Source organism: Aquarana catesbeiana, linkage group LG03, assembly GCF_042186555.1.
Source record: "Aquarana catesbeiana isolate 2022-GZ linkage group LG03, ASM4218655v1, whole genome shotgun sequence".
Classification (NCBI taxonomy): Eukaryota; Metazoa; Chordata; class Amphibia; order Anura; family Ranidae; genus Aquarana; species Aquarana catesbeiana.
In genome coordinates this window covers 288758317-288785427 of record NC_133326.1, presented here as the reverse complement: position 1 = coordinate 288785427, position 27111 = coordinate 288758317, and the positions used below count along the sequence as shown (strand labels likewise).

Here is a 27111-nt window from a genome sequence, read left to right as displayed (position 1 = left end):
AATTTCGTCCATTTTTATGTTAGTAATATGATTTGATGTTGCTATAATTTAAGGTGGAGTTTTGCATTTGGCAACCCCATCCCCTTATAGCCACTGTATATAAGAAATTTTACAAATTTTATACATTTTTTAACCACTTCAGCCCCGGAAGTATTTACCCCCTTCCTGACCAGAGCATTTTTTGCAATTTCGGCACTGCGTCGTTTTAGCTGAAAATTGCGCGGCCGTGCGACATTGTACCCCAACAAAATTGACTTCCTTTTTTTCCTACAAATCGAGCTTTCTTTTGGTGGTATTTGATCATCTCTGCAGTTTTTATTTTTTGCGCTATAAACAAAAAAAGAGTGACAATTTTGAAAAAAAAGCAATATTTTTTACTTGCTATAATAAATATCCCCAAAAAATATATAAATAAACAATTTTTTTCCTCAGTTTAGGCCGCTGTGTATTCTTCTACATATTTTTGATTAAAAAAAATCACAATAAGCGTATATAGGGGATAGATTTATGGCTTTTTTTATTATTAATATTTTTTTAGTAGTAATGGCCACGATCTGCAATTTTTATCGGGATTGCAACATTATGAGGGACACATCGGACACTTTTGACACTATTTTGGGAACATTGTCATTTATACAGCGATCAGTGCTATAAATAGCCAATAATTACTGTATAAATGACACTGGCAGGGAATGGGTTAAACACTAGTGGTTAAGTGTGACCTAGGGAGTGATTCTAATGCCCCGTACACACGGTCGGATTTTACGATGGAAAATGTGTGATAGGACCATCACACATTTTCCATCGGATTTTCTGACACACAAAGTTTGAGAGCAGGCTATAAAATTTTTCGACAACAAAATCCGTTGTCGGAATTTCCGATTGTGTGTACACAAATCCGACGCACAAAGTGCCACGCATGCTCAGAATAAATAAAGAGATGAAAGCTATTGGCTACTGCCCCGTTTAGAGTCCCGACATATGTGTTTTACGTCACCGCGTTCAGAACGATCGGATTTTCCGACAACTTTGTGTGACCGTGTGTATGAAAGACAAGTTTGAGCCAACATCCGTCGGAAAAAATCCTAGGATTTTGTTGTCGGAATGTCCGATCAATGTCCGACCGTGTGTACGGGGCATAACTGTGGGGGGGATGGGCTACCACTGACATGACAGCGATCCCTGCTCCCGATGACAGTGAGCAATAGATCCCTGTCATGTCACTAGGCAGAACAGGGAAAAGCCTTGTTTACATAGGCATCTCCCCGTCTGCCGCACTCTCGTCCCCCCCTCTTTTCCTGCGGCCTGCCAGGTTGCGTGCTCGGATAAGGGTCTGGTATGGATTTTTGGGGGACCCCACGCCGTTTTTCTTTTTTTTTTGGCACGGGGTTCCCCTTAAAATCCATACCAGACCTGAAGGGTCTGGTATGGAATTTAGGGGGAACCCCACGTCATTTTTTTTTTTAAATTTTGGCCGGGGTTCCCCTTAATATCCATACCAGACCTGAAGGGCCTGGTATGGAATTTAGGGGGACTCCCACGTCATTTTTTTTTTAATTTTGGTTCGGGGTTCCCCTTTGGGGAATTCCCATGCCGTTTTTATCAATGAACTTCTATGTGTATTGTCGGCAATGCAATAGCCGCGGGTAGTTTTAAATGAGTTTTTTCCTTCAAAATGTCATTTTGCTGTCAGACTGTTCTAAACACAGGAAACATGCGCCCCTTTACAGGCATACTATAGACACCCCCCAGGTACGAAATTTAAAGGGATATTACACTTTTATTGTTTGACTTTAAGCATTATTAAAATCACTGCTCCTGAAAAAACGGCCGTTTTTAAAACTTTTTTTTGCATTGATCCATGTCCCCTGGGGCAGGACCCAGGTCCCCAAACACTTTTTATGACAATAACTTGCATATAAGCCTTTAAAATTAGCACTTTTGTTTATTCATGTTCGTGTCCCATAGACTTTAACGGTGTTCGCGTGTTCGAACGAACTTTTTTCCTGTTCGCATGTTCTGGTGCGAACCGAACAGGGGGGTGTTCGGCTCATCCCTACCGGTGAACATCGAATTTGTGTGGCGGGCGCGTGCACCCGCAAGGCGGAAAATTCAAAGGGACGTACAGGTACGCGCATTTACCCACACAAGCCATTCTGCCAATGTATATGTGTGTGCGGCGGTCAGCAAGTGGTTAATATATGTTCTATCTCACTAGCCTGTGTCCCCATAGGGTATTGAGCTCACTGGGGTATACTTCTGGTTCTTGGATTTCCGGTTCCTGGATTTCTGGTCCTCCGCGCTCTCTAGGGTGACCAGTTGTGTATTTAAGCATCCGGGTGATGTGATAGCCCTGCCCTCGCTGACAAAGTCCCATAGGACGTAACGTGTATGGGGGAGGAGCTATCTTGCGGACATCCGCTGTTTTTTATACTGGTCTTACGATTGCTACACGTAACTTTTTTTATGTTACTGTCACAAGAGCTTTTATATTGTGGATTACTTGAATAAATGAACTTGACAGAGAGCACTTAGATCATGTTAATTTTATCTACATACTCGCCCTGGATGATCTGGTTCCATTGCTGCACCGGCCAACTGTCTCCATCCTACTGTGGATACAAGCGTATTTGACCTTCTGTTAGCTCAGAGGTCCACCACATCTGGTAAGAATATTGATTTGCTGGTGGAGGGTCTGTCACTCAGAACATTCAGTAGATTGGAATCTTTCTTCCCACGAGGTGTCTTCATTTTCTACTGGGAATCCATTGGTCCCTTTATATTTGTTTATGGACTTACCGTGTTTTATTACACTGCACTAATTTTATCTTTTAATATACATTAGAGGTGTTATGATCAGCCTATAGTATACAGCTCGCATTTTTCTCATACCCAATAACTGTTTCCACTGATTGTTTCTTTACTTCGTATTTATTACACTTTCAAAATTGAAAAACATCCTAGTGTTAAAATCAAATGTTTTATTAATGATGTTCTCACAGCTCAGTGTTTATTCAGTTATTTGATAAAGCAGGGTATATTTCATTTGGCAGAAGTACTGTTTGAAAATGTTTGCTTCTGGTGAACTTTCAGATGCTGGTCCGGTGGATTTAGCTTATGCAACACGACTTGTTGTAAAAGGTCAGCTAATTCCTATTCATCTGAAATGTCGGTGAAAATGGAATGTATCGGCTCCAGGAAAGCTTTCTTAAATATTTTGTGACAAAAGGCAGATCATAACAAGATTGTCCTGCACTGCCATTAGTTTTCCCTGCATGCATCTGTTTATGCCAAGCGTTAGTTCCCCTTTCTTCATCTGAACCTAAGCGGAAATAAGAAACAAGATCATCATTTCTGCCTGAACAAATGATTTATTGCTCTATGCTGGTTGCTAGCCAAAACATGCACAATGGTAGGCAGAGAAACATCCTGGGATCAGATACTTAAGCACACGAGTTTTATATTCAAACAGTAGTTAAGGTACCTTTGTGATGATTCAAGGAACACCATGAAAAAGCAATTTTTTAGAGCCAAAAAGTATATATTTTGTGCTCACAGCCTGTCTTTTGCTACATAAACAGACTACAGCTTCAAGCAGAACAATAGATCTCAGTTTGAAAGGTTACCTGTGCACAGTTCCTAAAATTAAAGGTACCTGATACTTATGTATAGATGTTAGAAGCTCAACTTTACCCATTAAGGCAGTATAAAATACTTTCTTCTTAAACTTCTCTCTGTTTTATTGATGAGCAACAGCTGAAATGTATAACAAATTTGCACTGAAAGAAATATACTATAATTGATCTTTTTCTGAAAATGCTGGTATTTTTTTAACCACTGAGCAGGAGCACAGTGCAGTGCATAACATTTCCTTTAGGTCTAGTTTACACTTGCTTCAAAACTTGGCTCTCTGAACACCAGTCAAAGCTCCTGTCACTAAATAAATGATTAGCTTATTGCCCGGTTTACACCTTGCTTTTGCTTTGCTTCAAAAATTGTACCCCATGTCACTTTAGTGGTACTTCAAAGCGTCTTCAAAGCCTCCATAGAAGTTTATGACAAAGCTCGCTTGAAGCACCTGCAGCTTTTGAGAGGCTTTAATTTAGCTTTAGCTTCACTTTGTTTTGGAGGTATTGCAGGTATAAGATATCAACACACACACACACACACAGAGGGCATCTGCCAAGCTTCATTAAAACTTTAAAAAGGCACCACTGAAGCATCATCAAAGCATCGTTGAAGCATCGCAGAAGCATCAAAAACACATCAAAAAAGCATGTTGAAGCTGTAGGCGCTTTAATGTGTGTTAAAGTGGAAGTGTAAATGAGACCTTAAAGAGACAATGTCACCTTGTCCATGCAGGACCAGGAAAGGAAGTGAAGGAAAATCTCCCAATGGGACACAGGCAGCAAAAAATAACCGGATACAGGTTTTAACCTTTGGCTACTCTATGTGAAACAATAACATGTTTGAGTACCTTAGCCCAGAACAAGTAGGTAGACATTGCCATCTGACTTTTGCTGATGTGCATATTCATTAGACATGTGCATTTTTTTTCGTCCGAATGCATTTTCGTCCGAATTTCGGGTATTTTTGTTATCGTTTTAACAAACGACAACGAACGTGCAGAATCCGAAAAACGAAAGATACGACATAAACAAATGCTTTATTTTCGTTTTCGTTGTGACAACAGTTCGATATAGATAGGAGATTCGACATGATGCTGACAATACAGTAGCTATCTGTGTCCATCGAACCTGTGGTCGAATATGCCTAACCTTAGCTCTATTAGTCCAAGATTATTCGACATAGAGAGAAAAGATTCAACATTATAGAGACAATAGCAAAAAAGGTCGAATGTGCCTAACCTAACTCTATTAGTCCAAGATTATTCGACATAGAGAGAAAAGATTCGACATGAAGAGTCGACGAAGCAGTCATCCTAACGGACATTTATGGTCAAATGCTCCGCCCATAGGCTATAGAAGAATTCTAATGTTGGTTAACTAGTAATAATAATTAATAAATATAATTATTACTAATGTCATACAACATTAGATTTCTACTATAGCTCGTAGGCGAAACATTTGACCGGAAATGTACGAATGCAGCGTGTGCACGTGTCTAATATTCATTTCAAGACTGTGATTCATAAAGTATAAAAACCAGGCAAAAGGCAAGACATTTTTTTTAATTTTGCATAGCTTGGCAAAGGGTAAATCATCTGTCATTTTTTTTTTGCTGTCGCTGCTGTCTGTATCCCAACTGAGGAGAATCACCCCTTTCTTTGTTCTGGTGACCACTGTCATCTAGACAGAAAGTTATGGGAAATCCAAATGTTAGCGTTGTTACCAGAGCAAGAGGTAAGGGCAAAGCTGGACATACGCTAATGGAATTTGACTGATTCGCTGTATCATCGAAAAATCATTCTGTGGGTGGCCTGGGTGGTGACCCAGCTCCACCAAATTAGGTTTTTCAATCAATTTATGTTAAAGGAACTTGCACTGCAAATGTACTCATCCATGCTGTTAGAGTAGATGGGAGAATCAAGACAGATGTCATGTGAAGAGGTTTCCAGGGACATAAATGATAATATTCAGCCTTATGGGCTAAATATTATCATTTATGTCCCTGGAAACCTCTTCACATGACATCTGTCGAAAAGGAAATTCAAATAGCAACGGCAAAATGCATGGCTCCTGTGTCATAGTGCTGGATCTCCCTGATCTTCAGGAGCTGCATGCTAGAGTTATCTTTCTTCACACTCTGGACTTAAAGACATTTCATGGGCCATAGTTCACCTAGCTAATCACATACCATCACATGTGCTGCTATTTTATTTTATTTTTCTAAGATGGGAATTGCTTTTATTTTTTGGAGAGTTTCTCTCATTTTCTATTGTGTCTTCAGGGCAGGAAGTGAAGGACATGCTCCTCAGTAGGACATATAAAGCAAAAAACAGCTTAATAGGCTTTTAAACCCATGTCACTCTATTCAAAATAAACAAGTTATAGATGTGCATACACTTTCATGATTTATAATGTCTTTCTAGTAGACAAAGTATTGTGCTGTATGCCACAAGGATAAGGCTGCTGTGAAAAAAAACTCAGACTTGCTAAAAAATGGATATTGCCCATTTGTATTTTTCTTCCTGAAAGCTATTCTGTCCATAAAGTAAAACTTTCTTAATATGCTACTGTAAAACAAATTGTTATGGTGTCTTGGTCAATCAGGCACTCAACCTCTCTCACAGGTTGTTAAGAAAAATAATAAAACAATCATTTTGTAACTTATAGTAAAGGCTGGTCATTTACAAAAGTCTTATATAAAAAAGAGAAAAGTGGTATTGAGAACCAATATTGTGATGCTAGTTTAACATAGAGATATTTGGGGTGGTAGTAGTGTATGTGGCAATACAGGCAGTTCCTGGGTTACAAACAAGGTTCTATAGTTTTGTTCTTACTTTGAATTTGTATGTAAGTTGGAATAGGTACATTTTTCTAAGTGTAATTCCAGCCAAAAAAAAATATGTTTATGTTTTTTTGGATAGCATAGGGAAGGGTTAACACCCCTGTAACGTTTGTTTTACTGTCTGTGCCCCTGTTCAGAAAATTTAACTTCCCTTTCTGTCCCTGTGACAATTGGATTTTGAAAATTTTGGGTTGTTGTGGAAACAAGGACTGGTGATAAAATGTCAGTGGAGACATCTTTTTCCCATGGTAACTCTTATGCCCCGTACACACGATCGGACTTTCCAACAAAAAAACTGTGGATTTTTGTTTAAAGGATGTTGGCTCCAACTTGTCTTGCATACACACGGTCACACAAATGTTGGCCAACAATTATGAACGTAGTGACGTACAAGACGTACGTGATATCTCCATTAGGAACCCTAGTTATAGCTCCAGCTTGTACTTGATTCCGAGCATGCGTGGACTTTTGTCCGATGGACTTGTGTACACACGATCGGAAAGTCCGACAACAAACATTTGTTGGCGGAAAATTTGAGAACCTGCTAGCCAACATTTGTTGGCGTAAAGTCTGACAACAAATGTTCGATGGAGCATACACACGGATGGACTTTCCACCAACAAGCTCATATCCAACATTTGTTGTCTGGAAATCCGATTGTGTGTACGGGGCATAACAGGAGTTAATTTCCCATCCTATTGGTAGATTTCCTCTCACTTTCTGTTGTCTCTTTCCATTTGTAAGTATGAGTCTTATGTAGGTCGGATGTATGAAACTCTGGGACTGCCTGTAGTGGTGGCAATGGTGCTGGCAAATCGATTGGGTTGGTAACAGAAGGGAAAAGGTACCTATAACTCTGCTTCTGTTATTTTCTTAAGTAATACTAAATATGGTTTAGGTGTTTGGCTCTTTGACAAGTGCAAAGGGTTGTGCCTTGTTTTGCTTTTATTAAAAATGTATTCTTACTTCATCACTTGAGTCTGATTACCCACCAAGGGAGTTTATAGCCATAGTCAGGACATACAGTATGTGTGAAAACCTTACAAATACATGTGAAAAATTACCTGGTATAGTATTGTCCAGTAGACATCCGAAAAATCCTCCAACAAACATATTTGTTGTAAGAAGAACGGTTATAGTTTGATCAATTTCTTTTATTCCTGACAAAAAATAAATGTCAAATAATTGTTAATTATACCTTCAGATCTTCTAATTACAACATACTGGACCACATGTGTAAAATGTGTCACAAAGTGTTATAGAGTTCCATCAGAGAACATTATGCATGATATCTGCCCTATAAATGAAATATGTATAATTAAAGTAGTATTAAACCCAAAACAAAAAATGTAATATATTGCAGCTTACCGATCATTAGATGTAGTGGCTGTGTTGGTTTTCCTTTTTTAGGTTCTTTTCCTTCTGTTTTTACCTGGTGATCTAGCCAGTAACAATCTTGTATCATACAGATACTGCGCTGGATAAATGAGCACAGGGGGCAGATTTGGACAGTGTTATTTGGAGGGGAGGGGATTATTAGATGTACTAGCAGATTTAAATACACTAACATATTGACTTTATAATCAGTTACAGCAAACATATTTTTCTTTTCCTTTTGGGATAAAAGTTTTAAATAAATAAAAGCTGAAACACCCTTACTGGCTGGATCACCATATGAAAATAGAAGAATGAAAGCCTACAAAAGAAAATGAATATAGCCATCACGTCTAAGAATTGGTAAGCTACAATGTAACAAATGTTTGCTTTTGTGTTTAATACTACTTTGACCACTTACTGACCAGCCATAGTACAGTACATATACTCCGGCAGGGTGGCACATGCACTCAAAATCACGTAAACATACATTATTTAGCCTGCTCCGGTTCAGAGGCCGGTTTAGAGGCATTCATAAAAGCTGTGTTTCCCATGCCGTGATTGGCCCACAGCTATCATAAGGTACCTGAGACAATCACTGTACCATGTGATTAGCTGTAGCCAATCACAGATCACTAGTGATTGTAGCTGTCGTGAATGTAACCCATTTATAACAGTTAAAAACTTTGCTGTTACAATAATCTTCATTTTCTTTTAACATACTGTCACCAGCCAGTGCCCCTGATCACAGCCACATCAGTCATATGATGATGCTGTACTGCACTGGTGGCAGTAAAAAAGAAATTGTGGAGAAAAAAAACATTTTTTCATTTTCCAAAGAATTGTGACAAAAATTACATCTTCAAAAAACTTATCATGCCTCTTACTAAATGCCTCAGACTGTCTGCTTTCCAAAAAAGGGTCATTTGGGGGACATTTGAAATGGCATTTTAGAGTCTCAAGAAATGGGATAGGCCATCAGTACATCAGAAATAATAAATTTTCAAATATATACAGTATACCATAGCTTGTAGGCCCTATAACTGTCACACAAACCAATTAATATACACTTATTGAGATTTTTTTTTTACCAAAGACATGGAGCAGAATACATTTTGGCCTAAATTTTTAATGACATTTGATTTTATTAGATATGTTGTATGACAGAAAGTAGAAAATATTGTTTTTTTTCTCAATTTTCGGCCTTTTTTAATTTCACAAATCAATGGAAAACACTGTGGTGATCAAATACCACCAACAGAAAGCTCTATTTGTGTAAAAAAAATGATAAAAATGTCATATGCGTACAGTATTGCATGACCGCGAAATTGTCAATTAAAGTACCACAGTGCTGAATAGCAAAAAATTTCCTGGCCATGAAGGGGGTAAAACCTTCTGGAGCTCAAGTGATTAAACATATACCATATTTGTAATTAAAATAATATATAGAGAATTACCAAGAATGTGAGCACACACACTGAGATAAACAGATGTACAGATGGTGACTGCAGAGGGTGGTGTGATAATATAAAGGACTCGATAGCTGGATTGAAGATATTGAGGACACATTTTGGACTGTTTGAGTGCATATTAATATATATAATGGATAGTTTACATACGAGGGGCGTTCAAGTCAAAACGTGACTTTTGAGTTTATATAATAAAAGAACAAATTTCAAGGAGTTGAAACTGCATTTATTTTTTGACATACTCCCCTGGTACAGTCATACACTTATCCCAGCGTTTGCCTGGAAAACTTCATAATGGAAACATTTGTCAGCATGCCTGAACCATCATAGGTTAGCCTGCTTCAATTTGTCATCAGTGCTGAAATGCTGACCTCCGAGAAACTCTTTTCAGGGGTCCAAACAGGTGGAAATCACTCAGAGCGAGGTCCAGGCTGTTAGGGGGATGTGGCAATACCTCCCAGCTGAGTAGCCATAATGTGCGCATGGTGCAGTGAGCAGTAGGAGCTTGTGCTTGTCCTGTAGAAAGAGGACTCCCTTAGTGATCAAACCAGGCCATGTTTTCCCCAGACACGTATGCACATCACTCAGAATACGACAGTAATATTCACTCTTGTCACAGAAAGATTTGTCTCTTGTGCAATTTCACAACAGGTTTTGCGTTGATTATCCAGGATCAGGATTGACGATGTTCACAGGAAACTTCTATGGGATGGGAACCCCCACGGCTAGGATCATAACTGACGAACGAGCGACCATCTTTGAAATGTTTACACCATTCAAATGTCTTACTGCGGCTGAGCGTCTCATCACCATATCACGCTTGAAGTCTTCTGTAGATATCTGCAGGTTTTACGCGTTCATTCACAAGAAACTTAATCACCACACACTGTTCCACGCACGCACTAACACTGCTGTCTGCCATCTTGATTAACAGTCACTGGACTGGTGCACGATGGTGCACAGCCTATCAGTAATAGGACACACTTGCCACTTACTACTGCATGTAGAACCGCCACGCTGGCATACCTTTTTATACCTGTACAATTAAAAGTTCCGGTTTGACTTGAACGCCTCTTGTATATGTGAAGCATAGTTTTGCACTTTAAATATAAGTAAATGTAAGTTTTGCACAGATGTTTTAGGTCAGAGCACTTTGTATAGAGAGGGTTTATTTGTAAATGAATATCTACATTGAGGTTATGTTTAATAATTAGGCAGTAAGGTACTATAAGCATTGCAATTGGAGAAATATTTTTAAAAATAACATAGGCATCTTTTGTAGTGCCTAATACTGCGTACACACAATCGGACTTTACGACCGGACTGGTCCAACGGACCGAGTCCGGCGGACAATTCGACCATGTGTGGGCTTCATAGGACCTGCAGCGGACTTTTTCGGAATGAAAATCTGAGATTTGGAACATGTTTCAAATCTTTCCGACGGACTTGAGTTTGGTCGAAAAGTCCGCTCGTCTGTATGCTAGTCCGACGGCCAAAAACCGACGCTAGGGCAGTTACTGGCTACTGGCTATCAACTTTCTTATTTTAGTCCGGTCATACGTCATCACGTACGAATCTGTCAGACTTTGGTGTGATCGTGTGTAGGCAGGTCCGTTTGTTCGGAAAGTCCATCGGAAGTCCGCCGAAAGTCCGTCGGATAGACCGTCAGACCAGTCCGGTCGAAAAGTCCGCTTGTGTGTACACGGCATAAGGCTGGCCAAACACAGTTCGAATCTCAGCCGGTTCCAGCTGAACCATTAGTGGGCAGGCTGAATGTACCAAGTTGCTCGATTGACCACCGCCTCCTGCCCCCCCTGCCCCCCCGCCGGGAGAAGACAATGACCCAGCAGGAGAGATTCCCCTGTCAACTCTGTCTGTGTTGATGGGGGAAATTTGAACTGTCTATGGCCTTAGGAAGCCCATTTAAATTAATTGGCTGCCCTGAGGCAACACACGTTAATGTGTGGCATAATGTGGGTTTAGATGTCAATGGGCTCAATGTCTGAATACTGAAGACGTATAAACGTGCACTTTATCAGAGTGTTGAAAAAGATTCTTCAATTCAAGTGCAAGTGGTAAAATTAGGTCTACAAGTGAAGTAAGATTACAGTGTAGTAAAGCAGACTGTGACAAAACTAATCTGCCTTTGATTTACATTTGTGCTGCAACTGCTGAGCCTCCAGAAGGGACAAATCAGTGTATATGGCTACTTTTGTTGAAATATTGCCAGATAATGCGCTGAGGAAAAGCCTGGGGTGTAAAACTCACAAGGTCTTCTTAGTAGATCGCTTTGGCATAAATACGAGTAATCCCACAGTATTAATTTTGGAACTGTTTAGGTAATAAAGAAAAAAATAGATAATACATGTCTGACAGAATGACTGACAAAATCCCTTACTTATACAGGGTTGTGGTACAGGGTTGTCTTGCAGCGTTTTGCTACAGCACACTAACACATACCAAGGAACAACAAGCTACGAGTCTGTGACAGAACCCACTGTCACTGTGTGTTTTGGAGGGGGCTGTGGGCTGGCCTCCTACCCACAGACTATGGTCCAGCAAAGAACGGGAGATTTGGAGGGCTATTTGCCATCTCCCGCCACCAGGAGAAGACTCCACCTCCAGACATTTGTGTCCACGGTCACAGGTTCATCGGAACCGGGTGAACGCGGTATCTGTGGCCAGGTTCGTGGAGTTGTTTCTGGCTACTTAAACCAATTGGCCCGGCTGGGCTAAATATATACTTTTATTCCACAAACAATGTACTTTTAGATGATAAAGGCATATACAAGGTGGCGGTATGCCCAAAGCATGGGGCTAAGAGACTTACGGACAAAATGGCGTTGGGATAATGTAATGATATCCCTATAGAAGTTGCATCCCTTCTCCCCATCCTCCCCCTCTTGTTATTGTGCTTAAGTATGTTATGTCATGGCACGTAAACAAAAGGAGTGGAGACGATTCCCAGCGGAGGATGTGTACGGAGCGGCTACCTGCTTGTCATAATCCCTTTATGTGTTTCAACTGTAGCTTCTGTTTGATTGTACACGTGCCGAGTTCCCATTGGTTCTTCCTTGTTACCCTACACCCTCTATGACAAGGCTAAGGGGAGTGTCCTTAACTGTGTTTAAAAGTGTATGTTATGTACTTAATAAACAGTTTATGCTCTGCTTGTTTAACCCTCAACATCTTTGTGGTTTGCCTCTTGATTGGGGGTTAAGGGTTGGTTATGGCGAGTCGGCCGGCTGAGGGTGCGTTTGGAAAACAGGAGACACCGTTCTGGTGAAGGTGCCCAGCCGGGGTATCCGAGATCCGTCACAGAGTCTATATTAATCTTAGAGCATAGTGAAAATTAAAGTTAATAGGCTGCTCACTTTGCAAGGGAATTTTTCCATGAGCTTAGTGAATGGTGAAAATTCAATTTGCAAAGAAAACTCAATCATGTGCAATGGAAAAAATAATTAAATATTATTATTATTATTCATTATTAACGATTTATATAGCGCCAACAGTTTACGCAGCGCTTTACAATATAGTGGGGGGACAGCACAATTACAGTTCAATACAGAAGGGACAGGAGGGCCCTGCTCGTAGAGCTTACATTCTAAAGGGAGGGGGTGGTGGTACAAAAGGTAATAGATGCGGGGAATTATTTGTTGGGGTTGTTAGGTGGGTGTGGGATAGGCTTCCCTGAATAAGTGAGTTTTCAGGGATCTCCTAAAGGTGGACAGGTTAGGGGCTGATCGGATATACGGGGGCAGGGAATTCCAGAGGATGGGAGAGGCTATGGAGAAGTCCTGAAGACGAGCATGAGAGGAGGTAACAAGGGAGCAATAAATAGTTTTTGTTTGCACATGACTAGATGATGAAAGTCAGCAGAGCTTCACCTCATTCACTAAGCTCTGGGGAAATTTCACTTACAACAGCAACTTCCTTTGCAAAGTTAATGGTCTATTAGATTTTAGTAAACCAACCCCTGTGTGTCTAACCATATGGCTGCTCCAAGGGGATGGCAAACTTTAGTGAACAAGGGGATCCACTTAAAGTATAATGCTACACAGTTACAAACATACTGGTTGAGGGCTTATAGGTCTATTTTACAATAAAAATAATATCAGCCCTGTGTCTATGCGGTGAATGCACATAGGGTACAGTAGAACAACTATTGCTGTTCACCCTGACAGACATAAAGGTAAGTTATTTATAACTGTTTATTCATGAAGAACATGAGTGATGATGAAACTTCTTCACTGCTAATAAATCAAAGAGATTTTTAACCATTACTCACTTTAGAGTAACTTAATACAACCCGCATGGGGTCTATAACTGTCGACATCTGAATCGAATACTGATTGCTTAGTGACAAACAGTTGGAACACATTTTTAGTAGATAGCCACCAGATTCCCTGTGGTTCCCATCTTTGTTTGTTACTAATAATATATTTTTACCACTGGACATTTTGGGTGAATTTGGTATACTCTTTCTCTCTCTTTCCCATTTCTTTCTTCTCCTGCTCTTTCTCTCTCCCTTTCCTCAGCATTACTCTTCTCCCCATTTTCTCCCCCCCTCCTTCCCCCCTTTTCTTCCCCCCCTCCTTCCCATCCCCCCCCCCTTCTCCCCCCTCCCCTCCTCTCCCCCCCTCCCCCCCCCTCCCCTTCCTTTCCCCTCTCCCTCCCTTCTCTGTTTTTTCCTCATTTCTTTTCTCCCTTCTTCCTTTTTCCTTTTTCTCCCCCCCTTCCTTTCTCTCCCCCCCTTCCCTTTATTTTTATTCTTTCCATCACCTCTTTTTCTCCCTGTTTAGATTTCCATTCATTTCACCCGGGTGAGCACTCCCCTTACCCCACCTGTTCACTAGTATTTACATTTGGTTATTACCCATTTAACCAGAACCTGTCCACAATCCCCCGTGTCCGCCGTGGGGGGATTTGTATGGGGTCCCAGTCTTCTATCTTGTTATTATTTCTGTATTGTATTCATTATCCTTCTTGCTGTGTATGTTTTATCCTTGTCTAAATTAAAGTTTATTAATTTTAGACCTATCCCTCCTGAAGAAGCGGTTCTAACCGCGAAATCGGTTGAGGAAACAATCCTTTATACCCCTCTGTACAAGAAACTTTATGTTTTTTTCCGTTAATGTCTATGTCAAGTGTGGTGTATCTAATTGGTTTTAGTATGCTATATATGTACTATTTTGTAAAAATGGTCTGTAATGTTTGTAATTATTAAAGTTTATAATTTTTTACAATTTTTTTACAGATCTTTTCTTACTTTTTTGTCATTAACAAATGCCGAGATAGTCCCAATCTTCAATCCATAGGGTGTATGCGTGGTTAGGCAAGTGGCAGCAGCTGCCTCCACGCCTCCACCTCTATATCCTTTCAAGTTTGTCCAATCGGGATGATGGCATTGATTTCTGATCCTTACATTCACTAACTTAACTGAGGCTATACTCATTCTTTAAGATTCCCTGTGGTATTTAAAGTTGTTTCCAAAAAGGTCACAGATGATTCTGAAGGAAATCTGGTGGCAATAGGTAACATTGCTCCCAATATTACTTTCTATAACAGGTAAGGATCATCTAAGTAAAACTGCTTTTCTGTTCCCTAGACATAAACAAGCAGTTAACTCTCCTGCTGCAAGGGAGGGTTTTTAGGTTTCCTGAAGTTGGGTTTTAAGTGAATAGGAGTTAAGCACTAAATTATTTCAACATATAGAGCTTTCAATAATTTTAATGTAGGATTCATTCACCAGGATCTGAGGCATAGCTTAATTTCAGAAACCAAGAGTGAAAGTGCGAGACCATATTCTAAAAGGCCTCAACAGCATTCCATACATAATTAAATTTAAGACAGACTTGCACAGCATGTTTAACCATGGAATTCTTGTCTAAAACATGACAGATTATCCTACTTTTAACACCTATAGAATATTCTTATCAATTTTAAATCTGTTAAAGTTACAAAGCTTCAGGCCTTTTGTTCCAGGTGTTCAAATTTATGAGTATGCAGCTTTATGCTAGTAATATTCAGTATATTTACTGATACATAATTAGAAGAAATAAGATCTGGCAGACTTCTTTTTTTTTTTTGCACATTACATTTTTATTGGGTTTTAGACAGTACAGGAAATAAGATACCGTAAGTGTGGACACAGCCACTGTAGAATCAATAGTATCTGCGATATTTGTTACATAAGGTACAGAGAAATAGAACATTAATACATAACATAACAACAGAAAACAGAACATAAAACTTAAAAACTGAAGGTATACAGGTTCAATATCGGAGCTGCCACTTTATAATAAAAGTACATAGAAACCGAATTCACCAAGGTAAAATTAGGGATGAATAGTGGCGCTGATCCCCAGGTAGTGGGGAAATGCCAGACACTCCTATACAGCCAGTGAACTGAATATAGACGTATACTGGATGATACACTCAAGTGAATAAAATATACTGATACTAAATGGGGAAAAGATAATAACAGTAATCCCTAATGCCCAAAAATTATATGTTGGAAATAGTGAACTGCAAAAAAAGATTATATGTATATATATATATATATATATAGAGAGAGAGAGAGAGAGAGAGAGAGAGCACCCTGTGAAAGTGGTATACAAATATATATATCCAAACCAAATATATAAATACTGAAAAGGAAAGTACAAAATCCAAAAATTGTGTACTGATAGTCCCAATAATTCGTGAAAAACAATGAAGAAAGTCCAAAATAGTGAAGGTGACTCCAAACTGCTCAGCTGTGTTTCAAAACATCCACCACACCTCTGTGATGTGATTCCACTCCCTTCTGAAATTAAAACTCACCAGCTTTTAAGGCCTCTCACTCTTATGTTTGGCCTGACAGAGCTTCTAACCCACTCCCATGGGGGTCAGCATGCGAGCATACACATCCACAGCTCCATGGATCAAACGATTTCCTTTTGTTATTCTGAAGAAATCCCAGTATGATCCTCTCTGCCTCTGTTCTGAGTGGGTCTAATTGGAGTGGTTTCATAATTATCTATCAGGTGTGCACAGCACTAATGAAGAAGTCTGCTGGGCCTGCATCCCTTTAGACTCCTACAGGGAGTATCTCACCAAAAATGTCATTTCTAGAACATAAAACTTGGCAAGGTAGTAAGTCAAGGCATACCTAGAGTTAGGTATTTCCATTAGGAAACTAAAGGTTACAGTCATAGAGGCTAAATTGTAACCCCATATTGGCTAGACAAAGATTAAGTATTATACCAGACAAGCCATTGTTTCCAATTTTTCTCAAAGATAGGTGGAGTGTCAGATTGTAAAGCTAGTATTCTTTCATAAAAGTAGTGTTGGTGGGTAATACAGACAGTTACTGATGGATTAGGGGCTTGTTCTTTTTTCCAGTTTCTTGTAATAGCTAATTTGGCCGATAGTAAAAAGTTGGCTATGATTTTGCAGTAAGGGGAAGGGAAAACGATCATTACCTAGATTTATTTTAGCTAAACCAGGAGTTGGTGTGGTAACAACGGTTTCTTTTGTAAGATAATTTGACACCTTTATTTAGCCCTGATTGTGACTACAACAATGCATTTTTTATTTTACAAGTGTAACGCTTCTCTGACTGATTTTTAGTAAATACTGATCTTCAGCCAATAAATAGCAGCATAAGGAAAATCTTAAGGCCACTAGGGTCCCAGGCACAATCGTCTCAGGGAGTGAATCTTTCCACAAGATGTTCAGAAAGATGGACGCCAGTGAATTTAGTTAGTTATTTTGTAGTTTTAATGCACTAGTGCATGAGAACATGAAGGTAGTTAGAAAGAGCACAGGGTAGGGTACCCAAAGTTTTCTACACAAAACATAGCCTTTGCACATCTTTCCAAAATCTATGGGTCCCTCTATCACAGACCTATGCTGGATGAATACTTAAACATAGGACATTGCTCCTTGAAAAATGAATATCAAGTGGTAGCTCAATCTTTATGATCAAAGGACAGCATGGAAAATGTATTGTGTATACATTCCAGTCAACCAATCACTCACTCACCACCTCTCTTGTGGGGGACAGTTGCAGCTTCCATTCTTTATTTCAGAACAGAACATCACTTGCATCCAAGGTCTTCAGAGTTACCTCCCAAGAAAGGAAATTCCTACATCACTCCTATCCCTAGGCCCAAAGGCCTGGGGAAAAAGACCTCACAGTGGCCAGAAAGTGTCTCAATAATTTGATATCTTCCCAGCCAGTTCACCAGGCCTTAATGCCTACTGATTGGCACAAAAAATCTATAACACCAACATCAAACACCAATCACAAAAAGGCAAGAAGGAACATAGAAAAAATATTACAATCCTACAATAATGGCTGAAAGAGGCTGGAGATGATCAGCAGCCATGGGTTGTAAATAGGGATGGGCCGAACACCCCATTGTTTGGTTCACACCAGAACATCAGAACAGACAAAAAATTTGTGCGAACATGCAAACCTTATTAAAGTCTATGGGACTCGAACATAAAAAAAAATCGAAAGTGCCCATTTTAAAAGCTTATATGCAAATTATTGCCATAAAAAGTGTATGGGGTCCTGGGTACTGCCCCAGGGGACATGTATCAATGCAAAAAAAAGTTTTTAAAACAACCATTTTTTCAGGAACAGTGATTTTAATAATGCTTAAAGTGAAACAATAACAATGAAATATTCCTTTAAATATCGTGCCTGGGGGGTCCCTTTAGTCTGCCTGTAAAGTGGTGCATAGGTCTCATATGTTTTACAATGCCGACTGCTGCCTTTTCACTGTGACGGCTCTTATATAGGCAAGGACGGGGCCACCTGCTGATGTAACCGGATGACCCTGCCCCCTCTCACAGCACATGACGTCAGACAGGGCGGGGTCACACGGTTATGTCACCGGGTAGCCCGCCCTTGCCTATATAACAGCTGTCACAACCAAGAGACAGCAGTTGGCAGGATGCCTCCTATCGAGGAGGAGGTTTAATTTTTCGGGTCTGTCGGGCGGCATGATTGAAAATGGACAGATATCGCAGGACACTTTTTTATTTAATTTTTTTAAATAAAGGAATTGTCAAAAACCGTGTATTGTGGTTTCTACTTTTTTACACTTTTTCTGGTGAATGGGTAGGGGTACAATGTACCCCATACCCATTCACATAAGGGGGGTCCAGAATCTGGGGGCCCCCTTGTTAAAGGAGGCTTCCAGATTGCGATAAGCCCCTGCCCGCAGACCCCCACAACCACCGGGCCAGGGTTGTGGGGATGATGGCCCTTGTCCCCATCAACATGGGGACAAGGTGCTTTGGGGGGGACCCCAAAGCACCCTCCCCATTATGAGGGCAAGGGGCCTGGTATGGTTCAGGAGGGGGGGCACTCGCTAGTCCCCCCATCCTGGCCTGCCAGGCTGCCTGCTTGCTACCTGATAAGGGCTAGGTATGAATTTTGGGGGGACCCCACGCCAATTTTTTTTTCAATTTTGGCGTGGAGTTCCCCTTAAAATCTATGCCAGACCCTAAGAGCCTGGTATGGATATTGGAGGGACCCCATGATGTGTTTTTTTTTTTAATTTTTGCATGGAGTTTCCCTTAAAACCTATACCAGACCCAAAGGACCTGGTATGGACTGGGGGGGGGGGGGCATGCCGTTTTTTTTCTTAATTCTGTCATAGGGTTCCCCTTAACCACTTCAATACACTATATTATATACTATAAACTGCACTATATACCCTGCACTGTATTATACAGTTGCAATAAAAAGTATGTGAACCCTTTTGGAATGATATGGATTTCTGCACAAATTGGTCATAAAATGTGATCTGATCTTCATCTAAGTCACAACAATAGACAGTCACAGTCTGCTTAAACTAATAACACACAAAGAATTAAATGTTACCTTGTTTTTATTGAACACACCATGTAAAGATTCACAGTGCAGGTGGAAAAAGTATGTGAACCCCTAGAATAATGAGATCTCCAAGAGCTAATTGGAGTGAGGTGTCAGCCAACTGGAGTCCAATCAATGAGATGAGATTGGAGGTGTTGGTTACAGCTGCCCTGCCCTATAAAAAACACACACAAGTTCTGGGTTTGCTTTTCACAAGAAGCATTGCCTGATGTGAATGATGCCTTGCACAAAAGAGCTCTCAGAAGACCTACGATTAAGAATTGTTGACTTAAATAAAGCTGGAAAGGGTTATAAAAGTATCTCCAGCTTACCTGACCAGCTTAGACTGACCTGGAGGACAAATTCCTGAACAGCATGCAACAAAAGCCATACAGATATTATCGCTATATTGATGATATTTTCATGATATGGACTGAAGGTGAAGAAAATCTAAACCAATTCTTCTCATTGAACAACACTTTTCACCCATCTATCAAACTAAAAATGGACTATTCGAACACACATGTCAACTTCCTGGACACTACAGTATACATCAGGGATGACAAGCTTCACACGTCGATATACAGAAAACCGACTGACCGATGCAGCTATCTTCATAGTTCCAGTTTTCACCCCCAACACACTAAACGGGCCATCATACACAGCCAGGCCATCAGATACCACCAAATTTGTTCAGACCCAGAAGACAGAGATAAACATCTCAGAACATTTGCAGACTCCTTCCATAAGAAAGGTTACAAAGACAAAACCATCAACAACAGCATAAACACAGCCTTGAAAACCCGAAGAGAAAATCTCCTCCAATACACAGAGAAAAAAACTAATAACGAGTACCTCTAATCACCACATACAACCCAGCACTTGAAGGGATCAAAAAGATAATCAAAGATTTACAATCCATCATAACAGAGGATGAAACTCTGAAAGGAATATTCCAACTACCCCCATTATTGGCTTTCAGACAACCACCCAACCTCAGACACAAACTGATCAGCAGGAAACTTCACTCTGATTATGAAGTCACAAAGAATGGAAGCAAACCCTGCAATAAAAAACGCTGCAAACTATGCAATCAGATCAATCTATCCAAAAGTGTCACATACACAAATGGGACCTTCAATATTATGGGATCTTACAACTTTACCTCCAGTAATGTTGTGTACCTTATCCAATGCAAAAGGTGCAGCAAAGGATCTTATGTTGATGAAACAGGACAGAAGTTGCAAGCAAGGATGAATTTACACAGACATACCATCAAGGAACATAAAGAAGACAGTTTATGCACACCTGTGGGACAACATTTCTCAAAACCGGACCACACTATAGAAGACGTCAATGTTTTAGTTCTTAAAGGGAATTTCAGAACTATTCAGGAAAGGAAAACGTTTGAACTAAAAATGATACTTCTTTTTGACACCAAAAATAATGGCCTGAATTTAGATATTGGTTTCCTTACTCATTATGCTAAAGTTTTACGACCCCCTCTGTGACTAGTATCTCCCCCCTCACTCTATAGCTCTCCCTCTGTCTTATCTCACTAACTTTGCTGCTATCTTTATTACCATTGATTTGTATGTGTTTTCTCTTTTTTTTTTTTCTTTAACATTCTGCTTAAAAATTTGTGAATCAGTACTGCTTGGACATTGAAGAAGGGGACATACCCCGAAAGCTTGTCCTGAAAAATTGTATGTTAGTGCAAATAAAAAAAGTATCACGGACAGTACTCAATTTTCTCTGTCACAATTGCACTAATACGTCTACAATCAAAAAAAGTATCTCCAAAAGCCTTGCTGTTCATCAGTCCACGGTAAGACAAATTGTCTATAAATGGAGAAAGTTCAGCACTGCTGCTACTCTCCCTAGGAGTGGGCATCCTGTAAAGATGACTGCAAAAGCACAGCGCAGACTGCTCAATGAGGTGAAGAAGAATCCTAGAGTGTCAGCTAAAGACTTACAAAAGTCTCTGGCATATGCTAACATCCCTGTTAGCGAATCTACGATACGTAAAACACTAAACAAGAATGGATTTCATGGGAGGATACCACAGAGGAAGCCACTGCTGTCCAAAAAAACATTGCTGCATGTTTACAGTTTGCATAAGAGCACCTGGATGTTCCACAGCAGTACTGGCAAAATATTCTGTGTAAACAGATGAAACCAAAGTTGAGTTGTTTGGAAGAAACACTATGTGTGGAGAAAAAGAGGCACAGCACACCAACATCAAAACCTCATCCCAACTGTGAAGTATGGTGGTGGGGGCATCATGGTTTGGGGCTGCTTTGCTGCATCAGGGCCTGGACAGATTGCTATCATCAAAGGAAAAATTAATTCCCAAGTTTATCAAGACATTTTGCAGGAGAACTTAAGGCCATCTGTCCACCAGCTGAAGTTCAACAGAAGATGGGTGTTGCAACAGGACAACGACCCAAAGCATAGAAGTAAATCAACAACTGAATGGCTTAAACAGAAGAAAATACGCCTTCTGGAGTGGCCCAGTCAGAGTCCTAACCTCAACCCGATTGAGATGCTGTGGCATGACCTCAAGAAAGCGATTCACACCAGACATCCCAAGAATATTGCTGAACTGAAACAGTTCTGTAAAGAAGAATGGTCAAGAACGACTCCGGACTGTTGTGCACGTTTGATCTGCAACTACAGGAAACGTTTGGTTGAAGTCATTGCTGGCAAAGGAGGTTTAACCAGTTATTAAATCCAAGGGTTCACATACTTTTTCCACCTGCACTATGAATGTTTACATGGTGTGTTCAATAAAAACATGGTAACATTTAATTCTTTGTGTGTTATTAGTTTAAGCAGACTGTGATTGTCTATTGTTGTGACTTAGATGAAGATCAGATCACATTTTATGACCAATTTGTGCAGAAATCCATATCATTCCAAAAGGGTTCACATTCTTTTTATGGCAACTGTATATACTACACTGACTGCACTACATACTCTGAACTGCAGTATATATACTATACAGACTGCACTATGTCAGAACTATTGGGGTTAAAAAGAATTAATTTCTAGGCTTATGCATATAATTATATACAGTATAAAAACCAACACTGAAGCCTTCAAATTGCTGCGCATCCTCCAGCAGCATGTAACCGAGAAAAATTCTCGTGACTCCTCCATGCATGATGGTGAGGCTATGGAAGGAGTAACTGTGGACAAGGAGTCGGTGGAAGAGGCCGCTTTGGCAGCTGCGCTGGAAGGCAAACTAGTTTGAGTATGGGTGACAGAGGATGAGGTGGATGAGGACGGCTTGGTTATGCACTCCACCAACTCTTCTGCATGTTGTGGCTCAATAACACAGCCAGCAGCAGAAAAAAAGGACAAGCGTGACCCGCCTGCAGAGGATGCACCATGTCTGCCACCACCACTTTTCACTGTGGAGACAGAGGGGTTGATTTACTAAAAGGCATATACACTGTGCACTTTGCGAAGTGTAGTTAGATTCTGCAAGAGCATTGCTCCAGAGCTTAGTAAATGAGCAGAAGCTCTGGTGACTTCCATCATCCAGTCAGGTGCAAGCAAAAATGCATCTTTTTTTATTTTCCTTGCACGTGATTGGGTATTCTTTGCAAAGTGAAACTTTACCTCATTTACTAAGCTCTGGAGCAACTGCACTTGCACAGCACAACTGCACTTTGGAAAGTGCACAGCCTAATTGACTTTAGTAAATCAACGCCAAAGGCTGCTTTAACTCTTTTAGTGGCTTGTGAGCAACTGCCTCTCCTTGGCGTTTATTTTTTGCAATATAAATGAAAAAAGACCAAAAATTTGGGGAAAAAAATGATATTTTCTACGTTCTGTTTTTAAAAAAATTCAATAATCTCAATTTTAGTCATACATTTTGGCCAAAATGTATTCAGCCACATGTCTTTGGTAAACAAAATGTCAATAAGGGTATATTTATTGGTTTGCCCAAAAGTTATAGCGTCTACATACTAGGGTATATTTTCTGGAATTTACGCAGCTTTTAGTTTATGACTGCCTATCTCATTTCTTGAGGTGCTAAAATGGCAGGGCAGTACAACCCCCCCCCCCAAATGACCCCATTTTGGAAAGTAAACACCCAAAGGTAATTGCTGAGAGGCATTTGAGCCCATTGAATATTTACATTTTTTTGTCACAAGTGATTGAAAAATGACAAAAATTAAATAAAAGTTGTCACTAAATTATATATTGCTCACATATACCATGGTTATATGTTGAATTGCACCCCAAAATACATTCTGCTGCTTCTCCTGAATACCGGGATACCACATGTGTGAGACTTTTTGGGAGCCTAGCCGTGTACAGGACCCCGAAAACCAATCACAGTCTTCAGGCTTTCTAAGGGCGTAAAATGATGATTTTAGCACAAATGATGATAGCACAAAACCCCTCCAAATTACCCCATTTTGGAAAGTAGACACCCCAAGCTATTTGCTGAGAGGCATATTGAGTCCATGGAATATTTTATATTTTGCAACAAGTTGCGGGAAAATGACAAACTTTTTTTTTTTTTTTTTTGCACAAAGTTGTCACTAAATGATCTATTGCTCAAACATGCCATGGGCATATGTGAAATTACACCCCAAAATACATTCTGCTGCTTCTCCTTAGTACAGGGATACCACATGTGTGAGACTTTTTGGAAGCCGCATACAGGACCCCGAAAACCAATCGCCGCCTTCAGGCTTTCTAAGGGCGTAAAATGGTGATTTCACTTCCTCACTACCTATCACAGTTTCGGAGGCCATGAAATGTCAAGATAGCACAAAACTCTCACATTAGTGAGGAGTGAGATAAAAAATTTACGCCCTTATAAATCCTGAAGGCGGTTCTTGGATTTCGGGGTCCTTTACGTGGCTAGGCTCCCAAAAAGTCTCACATGCGTGCTATGCCCAAGTAGCAGAATGTATTTTGGGGTGTAATTTCACATATGCCCATGGCATATTTGAGTAATATATCATTTAGTGACAACTCCCACTGCAGATGAATCCTGCGGATGTAGCGGTTTGGTGTGTGGCGTGTGGTGACTGGATCAATGCCTGAGGCATTGGCATTGATCCAGTCACCACACGCCACACGCTAAACCGCTATATCCGCAGGATTCATCTGCGGTGGGACAGTTGGACACTTATTCCTTGGCTATTTAGCTAACATTACCGTTTTCAGTAAACTGTTTGTCCCACCTACCTGGATGTGACCTACATGGGCATATATCTTAGGATAGATATTGCAGATACTATGCACCTTGAGAATGTGCCCAATACTTATAATACTTACAGTTTGCAAGTTGTGTAGTGTCAACATGGACTATTCTGTCCCCATTGTCTGCTTAAACATGGAATCATTACACTAGAATCTATTTGAATGTTAAAAACGTTTTGAACCTTTGGGCCCTGAGGAAGGTATTCGAACATCTCATACCGGAAACGCGTCGGGCATTTGAGCAATTTTATTATATGCAAATTTTGTGTACACTAATTATTTGATTTTCTATGTAACACACGTTGTGCATCTTTGTCATATGTGGATTTTACATGTTTTTTACTCTATATCATTAAAGAATACTTTTTACATATTTTTGAGTGGGTGGTCTGTTTAAAGTCCCAATTTAGGGGGTTATCACCTTTGTTCCTAGGAATCTGGACAGTCGTATCTGCGTGAAGGAAGGACAGAATGAAAATATTCAGTGTATCCCTCCACTTCATTGCTAACAAATTATTACATTTCAGGCAGGCTCTCTCCCTCCGTCTAAGTCGGGCCCCAAAAAGGGGTAGGGGGAAGCCCCAATGATTAGATCGCACGATGCCACATGTGCCAATTCCACAATCAAAAAGGTGACTAAAAAGTGACACGCTTGTGTAATAATTGTCCATGTACAAGTGGTACCCCTTTCCGAATAAGGGTGACACCAAGTCCCACACAATCTTACCAGCGCTCCCTATGTAGTCTGGGCAGTTCTCGGGCTCCACGTGACTATCTCTTCCCTCGTAAACCATAAAACTATATGTATAGCCTGTTGCCCTGTCACAGAGTTTATACATCTTGACCCCATATCTGGCACGCTTGCTGGGAAGATACTGTTTGACAGACAAGCGGCCAGAAAATGTAATCAGGGACTCATCAATGCAGACAACTTGATCAGGAGTAAACAAGGCTAAAAACTGTTGGTTGAAGTGGTTTACAAGGGGCAGAATTTTGTGGAGCCGATCAAATCCAGGGTTACCCTGAGGACGACAGAGTTCATTGTCATTGAAATACATGAACCGCAAAATCTGCTTGTTTCGTGTCCTGGTAATGAAGGCAGAGAACACGGGCATATGGTGAATTGGGTCAGTGGACCAATATGACCGCGACTCACTTTTTAAACTATGCCCATGAGGAGGGATAGGCCCAGGAAGGTCTTAAATTCAGAAACCGTAATAGGTTTCCAATCTCTGGCAAGGGCCAACTGGGGATTAGCGGTGATTAATTGACCAGCATGAAAATTGCTTTGGTCCACAACAGATTTATAGAGATCTTCCATGAAATACAGCGAATAAAAATCAAGTGACATAAAATCAACTACGTCCTTCTGAATTCTGGGCTGGCAAGTGAATGGGGGAAGTACAGGTGCTGCAGAAGTGGTGGGCTGCCAATTAGGATGGGCAAATGCAGCGGGAAGGGCACTATGGGCTCAGTTGACCTGTGTTTGTTTTCTTGGTGGCTGCAGGACTCTACTTGTGCTAGCCACATCACCAGCTTGAACTGCACTTATGCGACTCGCCACGTCACCAAGTGTTACTGCAGTGCTGAATGTACAACCAGGATGTACTAGGCCACTGGTGCTTGCCAGTTCCCCAGAAGGATAAGCGGCACTAGTACTGGCTCTCTGCTCCATACGAGAGCCCTGCAGTTCTTGCACCTCAACAACAGCAGAAGAACGGGGTCGGGTATGCCTGACCTTGGCAGGGACCACTATGCTGTCATCAGATCTGTCAGGGTGCCACTGCTGTCTACAGGTTCGTATTCTGAGCCTGAATCTGACAGATGGGTGACTTCCTCTTCATTCTCATCTGTCGTGCTCAGAAACGTGTAGGCCTCTTCACTAGTGTACCATCAATTGGACATTTTGGCCTCTAAATTTACTAGTACAACTAGTGAAACTCACAGGAAAAAAGAGCACCTGACTGTCAATGACTGCTTGAAACACTACCAAAAAACTGTTAGCATTCACAGGGATCAGGCCTGACTTTGTGATGCTGCAGTTATGTGTTTTTTGTTTTGTAAGTGATAGTGATCGATTGATACTGCACTTGGGTGGGCTGGGCTGAGCGGAGGGGCTAAACGCAGGTGCTAGCAGGTATCTGGGCTGATCTCGCTAACGCTGCATTTTTTGGAACCCTAAACTACTGGACACTCTAGTATAGATCTGATCAGATCAAAGATATTTATCTGTTCATACACTATACTACTAAGGGAGGTGTAGGGGGTTTAGGGGGGGTCCCTAGACCTATCTGGGGATACTACTAAGTACCCTAACACTGATTATTGTCACAAATGACACCAGTACAGTGATCAAAGAAAAATATGAACACTGCACTGGGTGACACTGTGACAGGGAGTGAAGGGGTTAACTGGGGGGGTGATCGGGGGGTGACAAGTGTACCTATGTGTACTGGTGTTAGTGTAACTTACTGTGAGATGTCCTCTCTCCTCTCTCTGGAACGGAAAAGAGTTCCACGAGGGGAGATGACATCACTTCCCCTGTCTGTGTTTACACTTACACGTAGGGGAAGGAATTCATTCGCCAGAACTGATCACCAGGTCCAGGCCAGAAATCATTGGCCTGGGCTTGGAGACTGATCAGTTCTGAAGCAAATCCAATCGGTGCGACCGCCGTATAGCTACGGTGCTTCT

General features: G+C 40.7%; 1 protein-coding gene across 1 annotated transcript in view; it reads right to left on the bottom strand.

The window, feature by feature from the left end:
- Positions 1 to 3146: 3146 nt before the first annotated feature.
- Positions 3147 to 27111, bottom strand: part of LOC141132135 (solute carrier family 23 member 1-like) — a 420625-nt gene continuing 396660 nt past the window's right edge. The window contains exons 11-12 of the mRNA XM_073620201.1: positions 7536 to 7631; positions 3147 to 3322 (exon numbers count right to left, since the gene is read on the bottom strand). Of these exons, the coding sequence (XP_073476302.1) occupies positions 3147 to 3322; positions 7536 to 7631 (272 nt within the window). The remainder of the gene's footprint in view (positions 3323 to 7535; positions 7632 to 27111) is intronic.